The 16,587-nt window shown below is 36.6% G+C and overlaps 1 protein-coding gene and 1 long non-coding RNA gene across 2 annotated transcripts; both read right to left on the minus strand.

Annotated features, from left to right (window-relative positions):
• Positions 1 to 709: 709 nt before the first annotated feature.
• LOC117340155 lies at positions 710 to 4,032 on the minus strand. The gene is made up of 3 exons (XR_004535374.1): positions 3,940 to 4,032; positions 2,017 to 2,133; positions 710 to 1,037 (listed from the first exon to the last, which is right to left on the minus strand). It is a non-coding gene; the product is annotated as an uncharacterized LOC117340155 (long non-coding RNA).
• Positions 4,033 to 13,660: 9,628 nt separating this feature from the next.
• Positions 13,661 to 14,110, minus strand: LOC117341412 (uncharacterized protein DDB_G0290685-like). The gene has a single exon (XM_033903261.1). The coding sequence runs from the start codon at positions 14,108 to 14,110 to the stop codon at positions 13,661 to 13,663; it is 450 nt and encodes a 149-aa protein (XP_033759152.1).
• Between the last annotated feature and the right edge of the window lie 2,477 nt (positions 14,111 to 16,587).

Consider the following 16,587-nt stretch of genomic DNA (forward strand, 5'->3'; position numbering starts at 1 on the left):
CATTGTCAACAGTTAATCATTTGGAGGTGGAGAACTTGTGGCGTGATTTTTGTATTCAGTCCTGTGTTCCTTCCCACATGTTACAAAAAGTTATGGATGACAAGCATTTCCGCAGTGGAGACTATGTAAAACAACATTTCTATAACAAAATTCTAAAGTTTGTGAAAAAAGTGGACATTGTCAGGCCAAATCTGTTTGGCTAACATGGAAAGCATACAGGTTATTATGTTATGGAGAAGTTGAACTCATTATTTAATTTTGTGTTTGCTCTCCACTTGTATCAAAAATCATCTGAAGCTGATATGTTAAGACATTTTATAGAAGAAGTTAATCTATGGAAAGTTGCAGATAAAACGAAAAACAATTACATCTCAAATGTGCTGTGTCCTAAATGGAGGGAAAGGGAACTGAAAAAACGTAGAAATAAGATCGATTTAATGATTCAGTCTATGTATCGTGTAGAGAATCGCTTTATAAAACCATAACATTTATAACTTTTATTCATTCACGTGGAGACTGTTGAAAGAGCAGCTTGAGTAATGTTTTGTTTTGTCTCTTTTAAATTGTTAATGTTAACATTTATATAAAAAAGATCACGTATTATTGTTATATATATATATGTATTATTACTATAGTTATGGATGCTTCTTTGTGATATAAATGTTCACATTTACAATAAATTTGATTACAGAAAATGTTGACACAAGAAGAAAAACAGAGAGTGGATGACATTTATTATAACTTTAATAACGGTGGAACATTCTTAGGTCCAACAAAAGTATATCAAATACTCAAATCACAAGGATTTCACTCTCCAGGCTTACACAAAATCAGACGCTACATTCAAAGTCTCGACGACTACAGTTTACAAAAGCCGGTAAAACGTTCCTTTAAACGCGCGCGTGTAGAAGTCGGAGAACCGTTTGAACAATATGACACCGATTTATTGGACATGACATCACTCGCCAAAAGCAACTCAGGCATACGGTACTTGTTGATGGTCATTGATGTGTTCAGTCGCTTTCTATGGGTAGAGCCTATTAAAACAAAAACAGCAAAACATGTATTAGAAGCCTTTAAAAAAATAGTGAAGAGAGGCAGAATTCCCCATAAAGTACATAGCGATCTTGGGAAAGAATATAATAATAAATGGTTTAAGAAATGGTGCCACGATAATGACATTCATTATTTTACAGCACAGAGCCAATTTCATGCTTCAGTGATAGAACGCTTAAATAGGACATTTAAGACTATGATATTTCGTTACTTCACAAAATTTAGAACTTATAGATATATTGATAATCTGCAGAAATGTGTAGACTCTTATAATAGCACACCACATCGCTCCCTCAATGGAACAGCCCCCAAAGATGTAAATGACAGCAATCAAGCAGATTTGTTTGCCTATATGTACTTAAGGAAAAAAACAAAGAGACTTAAGAGGAAAAAGGCACTTAAAAGGAAAAAGTCCAATCCCTACAAATTCAAGGTTGGAAGTTTAGTTCGCATTTCACACACGAAACAGTTGTTTAATCGTGCCTATCAGCAGCAATGGACCTCAGAGATATTCAAGATACACAAAAGATTTTTAATGCAGGGAATACCACTGTATCAATTGATAGACTTTTTAAATGATCCCATCAAGGGAAATTTTTACCAGTCTGAATTACAACGAGTAGAAAAGGACGAGCAGACTTTATGGTTTATCGAGAAAAAAATACGCAAACGTAAGAGAGGTGGCAAAATTGAGTGGCTGGTTCAATTCGAAGGTTGGCCCTCTAAATATAACCAGTGGATTCCCGAGAAAGATATCAAAGCCGTTACAGGAGATAAAGATGACACACTACGTAACCATTAACAGTAACAAAAATCTCGATTACTTTCCCGTCAACAAACCGTACCATTTCCATTGTCAGCTGAAATCACCCCTTACTCTGAATGGTAAATGGAATGTAGCACTGACAGATATTTCTTTAACGACTGTCAATACCAAGACGAGAGAAAATCTATACGTACACTGTGATCTCGTCAGTGAATCCATCGTTGACGGTGAGAAGGAAAATCTACTTCGAATGGTACTATCTCAGAAAGTGGCAAGCTGGAGTCAAATATTTGATACACCTCAGTACGTACCTGTAAAGAAATCAGAAATCAGAGACATAGGAATATCTATAAAAGACGGTGATGGGAACCTAGCTTCATTCTTGAAAAAGCCAGCAACGATAACACTTCAATTCAAGGCCTATCCGTTTTACTCATGAATGTTTCTAATCTTTACGTACCCAATGTGGGTAAGTGGTTACAGTATTACCGTAAAGTTACCGATGGCAAGATTAATCCATATACAGATAATACGACGCAAGACGTGAAGCAGCGGGGAGGTAGTATATCAGCTGACTCGAACGAATTCATGATTCCAATAGACAAGTATAGCAGTGACGGGGAGAAGGCTTTACCTGCAAGAAACCTAGATGTCAACATGGTTTCACCGTCACAACAAATAGTGGATCAGGCAAAATCAGAGTTAAAAAGAAAGAGAAAATTAAAATCGACTCATTCTAGCACAAAACGTCGAAGGATACAGACTGGTCGGAGAAAACGAACCAGTAACTCGGGAAAGAAGACAAATAAGGTCAAGAGACGTAAACCTGCACGAAAACGCAAGACTAAAAAAAGGCAAGCCTGTTCAAAAGCGACGACAGATAAAGAAACCTGCACATAAACGTGAGAAATCTAACCACTTACTATCATCATGGCTACAATAAACAAAGATTTTTTCAGAGAAGCCCAACCTTCACAACTGGAACTATTCGAATTGCCACCTACACAGACAGCTGTTGAAAACTTATATTATCAGGATGTACTCCCTATATCTCAAATGGCAGGTGATTCACCGATGGAATTTGTCGTTTCCGGTCAAAATGGTATGGAATATATCGACCTGAAAAATTCATTAGTTTACGCTAAGATAAAAATTAAAAAGGCAGACGGATCCGATATTAGCTCTACTGAAAATGTGGGACCTGTCAATCTGTTGCTTCCTGCTCTATTTTCACAAGTAGATGTCACCCTTCAAGGAAGAACCATAGTATCCACAACAACGAATTATGCATACAGAGCATACATTCAGACATTATTAAAGTATGGAACGGATGCTAAAACATCTCGGCTAACGACACAATTATGGCTTAAAGATACCGATACAGAAATGGACGATGCAGATGTGATTACCGGCAACAATTTAGCTTTACAGGCAAGAGCCGAATTATTCACCAGAAGTAAAAGTGTCGATTTAGAAGGTCCCATATTTCACGACCTATTTAGAATGGATAGATATCTACTGAATCAAGTCAGCGTCAATGTGAAGATGTACAGGTCAAAACCCGAGTTTTGCCTTATGTCTGGAGCACAAACTCCCGACTACAAAATCGAGTTTGAGGATATAAGACTACGCATTGCCAAAGTAAAAGTGAACCCTGCAGTCATTTATGCTCAGAGTCAAGCCCTAGCTACCACAACTGCAAAATACCCATTTACCGAATCAGTTCTGAAGCATATCACTCTCGCTGCCGGAGGAACCAGTTTTACGTACGACAACATATTTCAAGGTCTGAGACCAAATTTCATCACCGTCGGATTTGTCGATGCGACAGCCATTACCGGAGTCTACGATCAAAACCCATGGTTTTTCCAACCCTTCAATGTAACTTCAATAGGTCTTTACGTGGATGGACAACCCGTAGGAGGTAATACCATAAAACTAGATTACAGTGTAAGCAACGGTCAGACTAGCATTCCAGTGTTGAGGGACATGTTTAAAGCAACTGGGAGGTGGCTATCAGATTCTGGATTAGACATTAAAAGGGAGAACATCTCAAACGGTTATGCTTTGTACACATTTAATTTGGAGCCGATATTTCAAGGAAATCAATATCTTACCTTACTGAAACAAGGAAACGTTAGATTGGAGGTCACATTTGGCAGCACGCTACCCAAAACCATCAGCTGCATCGTCTATGCCGAGTACCCCGGATACTTTGAAATTAACGCTGCAAGAGATATTTTGAAACCATGAACACCAACCAACTTCGTTGTGTCATCGATTGTGATCCCGTTATGAAACATTTAAACATAGACGTTTATGCACGCGATCGTGTGCCAATACATGTAAAACGATTTCCTACCGGATTTATCGTAAATACCGACAAAAGTCATTTACCTGGTAAACATTGGGTAGCTTATTACATGGAATCACCCACAAAAAGAGAATTTTTCGACAGTTACGGTAATTCACCACAATACTTTACACTACCTTACTGTACATCTTTTAACCCAACACGATTACAGAGCGTAAACTCTAACGTGTGTGGTCAATACTGTTTGTTTTATTTACTTAATCGATGTAGACATGTATCTCTTAGCACTATAGTCAATGTATTCACTGATGATTATAGACAAAACGATGAATTTGTATATGATTACATAAATAATTCTTTCCCATTATGTATTAAAATCGGTGGCGGGTGCCAATCATGTTGTCCTGAATATCAATAAAATGTACATACTCGACTTACACGTTTTCATTTTTGCTTGAATCATGTCAAAGGCAAGTCTTATTCCCATCGTCTGTCCCGCTACTATACAGCTGGCAGGTAGTTCTGGTAGTGGAAAGACATTTCTGATGAAGCAAATGTTGGAACATGCCGATCTCTTGTTTAGTCAACCGACAGCTAAAATCATGATATGTTACGATACTTGGCAACCTATGTTTGACGAGTTAAAGCGTAATATCAAAGAAATCACATTCGTTAAGGGGATATTAGACGAAACACAGTTTGAGGAATGGACTTCTGTTACTGACAAACATAAGATAATAGTGCTAGACGATTGTTTGATTGAAGGATCTAATTCTGTACAACTCATGAAAATGTTTTGTATAGGATCACATCATAGAAATGTGACAGTTATATTTTTGGTGCAAAACGTATTTCAGAAAGGAAAAGTAATGCGTACTTTAAGTTTAAACACTCAATACTTCGTCCTGTTTAGAAATTATAGGGATCAAGCACAAATCGAAACGCTGGGGAGACAGATGTTCCCCAGACGGCTGGAATATTTTAGGGAGAGCTACCTTTCCGCCGTTTCTAAGAGATACGGATACCTTTTTGTCGATGTCAGCCCACATGCCCCACAGTTGAATATCATCGACGGACCGACAGAACTTCCCCCACTTCGTACTAGGATATTGCCTAGAAAGGATCCCATCATCTACCAACCGAAAAAATGAATTGTTTCCTTGACTTTTTTATGTCTACATCACGTCACCAGCAAGCAGCCATTATAAACACCCTTAGCAGAGAACAATTGAAATTACTGACGGAGATTATATATAATACAATCATGGATAACGTTCCTATGTCGGTCGAGGATAAAAGGCTCGTATCTAAACAGAAAGTTGCCATTAGAAAAGCGTTAGCCCAAGATATAACACTGCAACAGAGGAGAAGGAGGTTTTTAGCTTTAATTGAAGTGTTACCTACATTCATTCACAACTATCAGAAATGGCAAGAGAACTCGTCCTCATTACCAAAGCCAAATACGACAGATTAATCGGAGAGGATGTAAAAGACAACGCAAACAAAGCTGTAGACCACATACCTGATAGAAAAGAGAAACCTATTGAACAAGATCAAAATGATGTAAACCAACCTAATGAAAATGAACAAGATCAAAATGACGGAAAACAACCTAGCGTGACTAAATTCGAACAAAAAGGAGGACAATTGGCAGTAGAAACTACACCTTCACGCTTTATGAATAATTTACATAAATCTGTCAAGCGGAAATGGGTATCGTTTGATGTATAAGTTTTCTCTCTGTGTTCAGTCACATTCTTAAGTATGACAACATCTCTATATATAACTCAATATCACATAAATACACTGGTAAGTAGAGAAGGTGTTCATAACGTTGATCGACAACCATGGCTGAACTACCCTCGATAGAACAGCTACTTTGTGACTATTCCGACGATGTTGTGGTGGGACAGTTACAAGAACTTAAGAGGAAACTTGGGGAAGACAAAGAGAATCAATCACCCTCCTCTAAACAACTGAGGTTTGCCGACAGTAGTTATCAATGTCACATCTGTAACAAACGTATTAGAAAATTGGGTAATTTTAGGAGACATCTTGCAGGACACGAAAAGCCGTTCTCATGTCCACACTGTCATACTCCGTTTAGCAGGAAAGATAGTTTGACCCGTCATGTTTTAAAGAAACATCAACACGGAGGGAACATACAACCTTTACCACATTCTCCCATATCTGGACCACCTCAAGTGCAGCTACCAAGACCATCTAATACACCACCTCCTGCATCGGGACCGTCTCACGTACAATCTCCCGTACCAGGACCGTCTAACATACAGTCTCCCGTACCGGGACCGTCTCACGTACAATCCCTCGTACCGGGACCGTCTCACGTACAATCTCCCGTTCGTGCTAGATATTCTCCCATAGTGGAACCCATCACACCACCTTCCGTAAATCTTCATCAATTTTCTGACGAAAGCAGTTTGAACGGATCAGCCAATGTGAGATATATCTACCCTAATGATAATGACAGTGTAGATTTACTTACTTTCTTCAGCACCACTAGAGACGAAGTAGTGGATCATGTCACTAATCAGTGTCAGGCTTTGCGTGGAATCAAGTGGTACGTCTGTGTACAAGTGGAACTAGAAAAAGAAGACAAAGAGGGAAATAAACAACAATCGTTCCCTCATTTTCGCAGTAAAAACTATGTATATTTGTCAAATGAAACATTTTCTCTACACAATTTAGACGAAGCTTACCAGAAAATGTTTGTTTCATTCCAAGAATATCTGAGAGAAGGATCCAATTGGAGACTTAAAAAAATAGTGAAATTGGAAATTTACACCGTCAACTACTCACCTTTGAGTGGTTCTTCATACATACCAACACCGACTGCATTGAAATATTCTGTGATCAACGTCATCAACCGGGACGAGAAGTGTTTTGTGTGGTCTGTCCTAGCCTCTCTCCACCCCGATAACGAGGTTCCGGAAAGTGTTACTAATTACACGCCATATGAACACGAATTAAACATGACTGGAATTCGATATCCTGTGACAATTTCGCAAGTGGAAAAGTTTGAGAGACAAAATGATATTTCTGTAAATGTGTTTGGATTTGAGGATAGGGAAATTTTCCCCATGTATGTTACAAAATTACGGCAAGTATGTCGACATGTGAATTTATTGTATTTAAAACAAGGTAAAAAAAGCCATTTTTGTCTCATTAACAACCTTGATAAGTTTTTATCTAGAACAAAAAAGGTACAACATAGAACCTTTTTTTGTCATTACTGTTTACAAGGATTTACCAGACAAGACTTATTAGAAAGTCACATTCAATATTGCTCAAAACACGATCCACAACATGTGGAACTTCCAGAAGATGGTGAAAACATACTAGAATTTGAGGATTTTGCAAAACAATTAAAGGTACCTTTTGTCATTTATGCTGATTTCGAAACTTTCGCTCAGAGAATGGATACGTGTCTACCCAATCCAAAACAATCGAGTACGACAAAACAAACAAAATTTGAACCTTGCGGGTTTGGTTATCAAGTCGTCAGCATAGACCAAAAGTATACCAAACCACCAGTTATTTATCGAGGTCCAAACGTAAGTAAAACTTTTCTAAAAAGTATTTTGGAAGAAGAAAAAGAAATTGAAAACATTTTAAAACATGTAGAACCTTTGGTCATGTCTCCAGGGAACGAGCGAGAGTTTCAAAATAGTACGCAATGTCACATATGTAATCACTATTTCACAGAAAATGATGTCAAAGTCAGAGATCATTGTCATTTGACAGGTAAATTTAGAGGTGCAAGCTGTCAGATTTGTAATATTAATTTTCAGTATCCCTCCCACATTCCCGTCATATTTCACAATCTAAAAGGGTTTAATGGGCACATACTCTGTGAAAGCATGGGCTTATTTAAAGATCATGATATCAAGTGTATACCCAATAACATGGAGAAATATATTTCCTTCAGCTTGGGTAACCTGCGTTTCATTGATTCGTTCCAATTCATGTCTCAGAGTTTGGAATCTCTAGTCAAAAATCTAGCTCAAGAGGGATTAGCGCCGTTCAAACATTTAGCTAACGAATTTTCTTCAGAGCATGCAAGCTTACTGTTGAGGAAAGGAGTATATCCTTATGAGTATGTAGACAACGTAAACAAATTTGACGAAACCTCTTTACCTTCAAAATCAGCTTTTTATAGTCAATTAAGTAAATCAAACATTACAACTGTAGATTATGAGCATGCGCAGAGGGTTTGGAATACATTAAACATTCAGAATATGGGAGAATATCACGATCTCTATCTAAAAACGGACGTGTTACTTTTAGCTGACGTGTTTGAAAATTTTAGAACCATGTGCATGAATTATTACAAGTTAGATCCGGCTCATTTTTATACGAGTCCCGGACTTGCATGGAGTGCAGCACTCAAAATGACAGGTGTCAGTTTAGAATTATTGACAGATCCGGACATGTATCTGTTTTTCGAGAGCGGGATGAGGGGTGGAGTATCCATGATATCAAATAAATACTCTAAGGCTAACAACCCTTACGTACCAGAATCGTACGATCCTTCCAAACCTGACAAGTACATTATCTATACAGATTGTAACAATCTGTACGGTAAGGCCATGACAGAACCCTTACCCGTGGGAGATTTTCAGTGGGTGGACGACTTAGAGTATTTCAATGTTAACAACATACCCATAGACGGTGACACGGGTTACGTATTAGAAGTAGATTTAGAATACCCGCCTGAATTACATGACCTTCACTCTGATTATCCACTTGCTCCTGAAACTAGAGTCATTTCTGACGAAATGTTATCTCCCCATAGCAAAAAATTATGGAAAAAATTACACCCCGACCCTAAACATACCGATCAGAAACTGCGAGGTCGTATTGCCACGCCTAAACTCATACCTACGCTAGAAAACAAAACAAAATATATCTGTCACTATAGAAATTTACAACTGTATTTAGATTTGGGTATGAAAGTGACAAAGATTCATAGAGTTTTAGAGTTTAGACAACATCCGTGGTTGAAGAAATATATTGATTTTAACAGTCAAAAAAGGCGGGAAACAACCTCTGAATTTGAAAAAGATTTCTTTAAATTAATGAATAATTCGGTGTTTGGGAAAACAATGGAAAACGTACGTAATAGAGTTGATATAAAGTTGTCTCATACAGAAAAGAAAATGAAAAAGTACGTAGCCAAACCGTCATTTCAAAGATTTAAAATATTCAACGAGGATTTGGTTGGCATAGAGAACAGTAAAATCAAATTAGTTCTCAACAAACCGGTATACGTGGGTCAGTGTATATTAGATCTCTCAAAATGTATCATGTATGATTTCCATTACAATCACATGTTGTCTAGATACGAACGGATACGTTTGTTAATGACTGACACAGACAGTTTGATGTATGAAATATCAGACGTGGCAGACTTATATGAAACATTACAAGAAGATAGACATTTTTTTGATCTATCCAATTATCCTACTGATCATCCAATTTATGACGTCACAAACAAAAAGATACCGGGAAAATTTAAAGACGAATTAGGTGGAAAGATTTTACAAGAATTTGTCGGGCTGAGACCCAAAATGTATTCTTATTCTTACGCTCAACAATCGAAACAAATAGCAAAGGGTATAAACAGAAGCACGATAGTACACGACTTGCGTCACGGCATGTATTTGGAATGTTTGTTCGATTCTAAAACAATCATGTGTGACATGAATTCTATCAGAAGTGACAGACACGAGTTAAACGTATATACCATCAGAAAAGCTGGTCTCTGTAGTTTTGACGACAAGCGCTACGTCAAAGAAAACGGAGAAACATGGGCATTCGGCCACTACAGAATAAAAAAAGACATGCATTGATTATATATTTAATATGGTATAAGTATGTTGTACAACTTCAGATTACATAATCAAAACGAAATGCTTGCCAAAATGTCGAAATACAAGCACTTTTGTTATATGTACGTACATATGTTGTTGTTAGAACAGAAAAAACAATGCTTGTCGAAAGGTCGAAATACAAGCAGAGTTATTTCCCTTACACTGTCGGCACAATTTCAGCATACATCTTAGGCAGAATATGGATTATATTTACCATGGTGTGTATACGCTTATTACTATATAATCTTTGTATATAATAAAAGTATTGTCGAAATGTCGAAATACAAGCCTTTTCAATGTTTGTAACACATCTTAGTTCTAGACTGTTGTTGAGTAAATTATATGAGCTTTGTTCACTTCATATATGTCATATATATATTGTACATTTAATGTGGTTGTTTATAATTAAAATGTATTAACCTAGATTTTGTTTTCTTATTACTTAAACATCTCTACTAATGATCATGTCTATTACAAGTTCCCGATCTTCATTGTATCTACAAAATGTGACATCGATGGCAACATACATCGAATGTCTGCGAATGACAGAGTTCTCCGAAACCCTCCCCCATTTCAAACTTATTATTGTATCTACATAAAAACAACGTTCGTCTATGAATTCTGGATATTTAATTTTTATAGCTGTAACCAATTTACGAAAAATGAATCTTTGATGTATATCTGTATTATTACATCCAAAGAGAACCTTGACTGTACATAAACTAGAAGGTATATAGTTTCTGTCTTGACGAATAATACGTCCATCTATTCCATCTACTACAGATTTAATAGGATACATTGGAATCAATTCTATCTATACGGTATGTCACTTAAAATTTCAATACTAGATTAATGTAAGATCAAAGCTTGATAGAAGATTAAATTGTTTAATTTATAAACAAGTAACATACCGAATAGGTAGAATTTACTTGTTAGGATAAGGGTGATATCTCTGTGTGGTATGGTAGGGTGGAGGTGGACCCCTCTCCAGGTTTGAGTTCAGGTTGAAGGTCTCAGGTGTCAATAATTGTGTATAATTGACGTCATCCAAGAAGCTGGGTGGAACCGAGGGTGCTGTTGCAGTAGCCGACGTAACCTGTACCCTCTGCACCGCTGGTGGAGACGTAGAGTCGTCGACGGTGGCAGTTGACTTGACTTGGTTCGATGTAGATGCTTTGGATGGCTGTATGTCCGGTACAGGCTGATGAATGAAATGGTACAGTTTTTTTTAAATGTTTATCTATAAAAGGGAATCGCATCAATAAAAGATAACTGCGTGTTTAAATAAAAATTGATGATTACCTGATCCAGTAAATGAAGATGCCCCTCTAAGGCGTCTTTGAGAATACAGAGTTCCTCGTATTCTTGATAATGGAGACTTAATGTGTTTCCATTTCTTGTTATATGAACGTATTTTTCACCGTTTCCACTGGTGAACTTTGTCACGTCTACCTTTTGTTGCCAGTCATTGAAAAAAAAAAAAAATAACAAGTAAATATTTTAAAGGGAAACAACAAATATAAACATAGAAATGGTAAATAAAACTTTTTAAAATCAAAATTACAAGTAAACATACAACTTTTAAATTAAATTTATAAGAATACCAAAGTTACAAAATATAATGACAAGTACAGAACAACGATTTATAAAAACTTTTAAAGTAAATATTTGAAACTAAAATGAAAAAAAAGTAAAAAATGACAAGTATAGCGATAAATAAAAAAAGTTAATTTTTTAATTTATAAAAAAGTTGCAAATAAAATGACAAGTAAATATTTGAAAATAAAATGAAAAAAAAAAGTAAAAAATGACAAGTAAATATTTGAAACTAAAATGAAAAAAAAGTAAAAAATGACAAGTACAGCGATAAATAAAAAAAGTTAATATTTTAATTTATAAGAAAGTTGCAAATAGAATTACAAGTAAATATTTGAAAACTAAAATGAAAAAGTAAAAATGACAAGTACTGAACAAAAGTTAATATTTTAATTTATAAGAAAGTTGCAAATAGAATTACAAGTAAATATTTGAAAACTAAAATGAAAAAGTAAAAATGACAAGTACTGAACAAAAGTTAATATTTTAATTTATAAGAAAGTTGCAAATAGAATTACAAGTACTGAACAAAAGTAAATATTTTAAACTAAAATGAAAAAAAATATTAAAGTAAAAATGACAAGTATAGCGATAAATAAAAACTTTTAAAGTAAATATTTGAAACTAAAATGACAAGAATCTAAAAAAAAAAAACTACATTTAAAAAGTAGATTACCTTTACTTTTGGCGTAACTTTACTCTCCAACTTCCACCCGCCTCTTTGACTTAGCACAACAGCAACTTTACCGTAAAAATCCATCCCTGAGATGTATGTTGAAAGTGCACTGGTATTATATTTGGCGCAATTTTATATAACCGTTAGGGCGTTGTCCACAGTTCATTGGCTTGTCCGTTCAACCGGTGTCAGATTTGAAATTTCAAATATGTTGCTAGACTACTCGTCAAAACCACCCGTTTAAGGGAACACATACTTACGATATTAAATAAACCATAAGGCTACACCAAGGTATGTTTCAGTTTCTAAGAAGTTTAAGATTTAAAATAAATTTTAGTTGTTTTAGAATTTTATACTCTTGGAGTATACAATTAACAAGAAAGATACAAATTTTTAATTATTTGAATATGGAAACAAGATATTTTATTTCCGCTTGTTCCCCAGTTGACTGTGAATGATCTCGTTCTCCCTTTTTTCCGTCAGGAGTTACCTCCCTTTAACAATTAACAATACCTTCCAGTACACTGCATTATACCAAGTTTAAGTCCACTTTTAGAGCGCAAGCGATGCTAACTTTTAATTTGATGGTTGATGTTTATGTTGAAATGTTATGTTTTACCTTCATGATAGCTTTTCTGATAACTGCGCAATTAAATTCATTCGGAACTCATCTGACGAGGTCATGCAAGGTACTGGAATCGGGTGAGGTGTTTCGAATGAGGTCACAAACGTCACAACAACTGAGAAAAAATGGCAGGCTTTGTGAGTCAGGTAGTGTTTCTTGCAAGCTTGGTTGTCATAACAAATCTGCAGACAGCGCCTGCAGATTTGTTGCATCATTGCAGATTAGGGGAGAATCAATGTGTTCTGCACAACAACGTTGACAGCGACCAAACCTATGAATTAGGCAGACAGTGGCCTTTTCAAACCATGATCATCATCAACTGGATACCATCTTACTCGCTACATGTAACAGCAGTGCAGAAGAATCTGAGAGTAATTCGGTTCTCAAGTGCTACAATCAGCTGTGACAAGATTAAGATTCCTGATGCTAGTACTATCAAGCTTAAAAACAGAGACGGAGATGAAATCTGTGTAATGCTATTGACGTTAATATTTTATGTTAACCTCAAGATATGTTACTATATAACGTTATATAGAAAAAATGTTTTAAAACTGATCTGTTAACATTTCGTCTTGGATTTTGCTCTAAATGTAATGAAAGGGTTTAATTATTTTAATGTGTGTAAAATGTTACTAGTAAGATGAAATGATATATATTGAGATAGATTCCATGACTGATGTATAAGAACGATTTTTGTTTACACAAAACTAATATATCACATATTACAGGTCTCTCAAACAACAGACGCTGCCTCGTCATCACTTCCTCCATCTGCCATGTCATCACCACCGTCTGCCTCGTCATCACTTCCTCCATCTGCCATGTCATCACCACCGTCTGCCTCGTCATCACTTCCTCCATCTGCCATGTCATCACCACCGTCTACCTCGTCATCACTTCCTCCATCTGCCATGTCATCACCACCGTCTGCCTCATCATCACTTCCTCCATCTGCCATGTCATCACCACCGTCTACCTCGTCATCACTTCCTCCATCTGCCATGTCATCACCACCGTCTGCCTCATCATCACTTCCTCCATCTGCCATGTCATCACCACCGTCTGCCTCGTCATCACTTCCTCCATCTGCCATGTCATCACCACCGTCTACCTCGTCATCACTTCCTCCATCTGCCATGTCATCACCACCGTCTACCTCGTCATCACTTCCTCCATCTGCCATGTCATCACCACCGTCTACCTCGTCATCACTTCCTCCTTCGTCTGACAGCTCCTTTAATTACTTGTTACTAGTACCATGGATATTGTGTGAGTTTTATTGTCAAAACTACAGTATTTTCTCAATTTTAAGCTCATTAGTCATTAAAAGGTTGCAGTATTTCATATTCAGGAGAGTATACAAGATGTTATTCGATTGAATATAATATTTGTATTTCCTGGCAATATAAGTTAAGTAACATACTTTGTATGATTTTTAATAAAAGGTTTGTTTGGTTTTTTTAGCCCACCATCATCAGATGGTGGGCTATTCAAATCGCCCTGCGTCCGTGATCCGTCGTCCGTCCGTCCGTCCGTCCGTCCCTCCGTCCCTCCGTCCGTAAACAATTCTTGTTATCGCTAATCCTCAGAAAGTACTGAAGGGATCTTTCTCCAATTTCAAATGAAGGTTCCCCTTGGTGTCTAGTTATGCATATTGCATTTTGAGACTAATCAGAAAACAACATGGCCGACAGGCAGCCATCTTGGATTTTGTCAATTGAAGTTTGTTATCGCTATTTCTCAGAAGGTACTGAAGGGATCTTTCTGAAATTTCATATGTAGGTTCCCCTTGGTGCCTGGTTATGCATATTGCATTTTGAGACCAATCGGAAAACAACATGGCCGACAGGCAGCCATCTTGGATTTTGACAATTGAAGTTTGTTATCGCTATTTCTCAGAAAGTAATGAAGGTATCTTTCTCAAATTTCATTTGTATGTTCTTCTTGGTTTCTTATTATGCATATTAGATTTTGGGATCGATTGGAAATCAACATGGCCGACAGGCAGCCATCTTGGATTTTGACAATTGAAGTTTGTTATCATTATTTCTCAGAAATTACAGAAGGGATCTTTCTGAAATTTCATATGTAGGTTCCCCTTTGTGCCTAGTTATGCATATTGCATTTTGAGACCAATCGGAAAACAACATGGCCGACAGGCAGCCATCTTGGATTTTGACAATTGAAGTTTGTTATCGCTATTTCTCAGAAAGTATTAAAGGGATCTTTCTCCAATTTCATATGTGGGTTCCCCTTGGTGCCTAGTTATGCATATTGCATTTTGAGACCAATCGGAAAACAACATGGCCGACAGGCAGCCATCTTGGATTTTGACAATTGAAGTTTGTTATCGCTATTTCTCAGAAGGTACTGAAGGGATCTTTCTGAAATTTCATATGTAGGTTCCCCTTGGTGCCTAGTTATGCATATTGCATTTTGAGACCAATCGGAAAACAACATGGCCGACAGGCAGCCATCTTGGATTTTGACAATTGAAGTTTGTTATCATTATTTCTCAGAAATTACTGAAGGGATCTTTCTGAAATTTCATATGTAGGTTCCCCTTGGTGTCTAGTTATGCATATTGCATTTTGAGACCAATCGGAAAACAACATGGCCGACAGGCAGCCATCTTGGATTTTGACAATTGAAGTTTGTTATCGCTATTTCTCAGAAAGTAATGAAGGTATCTTTCTCAAATTTCATTTGTATGTTCTTCTTGGTTTCTTATTATGCATATTGCATTTTGGGATCGATTGGAAATCAACATGGCCGACAGGCAGCCATCTTGGATTTTGAAAATTGAAGTTTGTTATCGTTATTTCTCAGAAAGTGCTGGAAGGATCTTTCCGAAATTTCATTTGTAGGCTGCCCTCCGTCCCTAGTTATGCATATTAGATTTTGAGAACAGTCAGAAAACAACATGGCCGACAGGTAGCAATCTTGTATTTTGACAATTGAAGTTTGTTATCACTATTTTACAGAAGGTACTGAAGGGATCTTTCTCAAATTTCATATGTAGGTTCCCCTTGGTCCCTGGTATTGCATTTTCGGACCGATCCGAAAATAACATGGCCGACAGACAGCCATTATCGCTTAATCTTTAATTTCATATATAGGTTCCTCTTGTTTTTAACTGAAATTTATATTTTATGAGATAGTGTTATATATATTTCCTATTTCTCAGAAAGTAACAAATTATGAACGAATATTATTCAAAATACATCTATTGTGGGTTAATTGGTCTGAAATCCTGTATATACAGTGTAAAAGGAGCGGCTTTTCACCTCAAATGGACACCTTTAAATATTTATACCCAGGTTTGCTGATCTTGCGTCCGTTAGGGTCTTACATTCTGAGTCAAAATTTGTAAGTGAAGTCTGGCAAATAAACACAAACTCAAGATATATAAGGTTCAGGTAGTTTAATTAATTAAGACAGCACTATCAAAAATATACATACATTGGGACAAATTATACAACTCTGTCACACACTCCAAGTTACCAACACACATACTATAAGTCAAAAGTGTTTAGTAAACTAACGGCTACATAGCCCTACTCCTATAAGAATACTAACGACTACACAGCCCTACTCCTATGTTATAGACGACAGTATAAAAACCTACACAACTAGTTCATAGCCTAAATACTGACTTCT

The sequence above is a fragment of the Pecten maximus genome, chromosome 13, assembly GCF_902652985.1.
Source record: "Pecten maximus chromosome 13, xPecMax1.1, whole genome shotgun sequence".
Classification (NCBI taxonomy): Eukaryota; Metazoa; Mollusca; class Bivalvia; order Pectinida; family Pectinidae; genus Pecten; species Pecten maximus.

Bases quoted from the DNA above. Each gene is read 5' to 3' on its own strand.
- LOC117341412 (XM_033903261.1), bottom strand. From the start codon at position 14,110: ATGGCAGATGGAGGAAGTGATGACGAGGTAGACGGTGGTGATGACATG.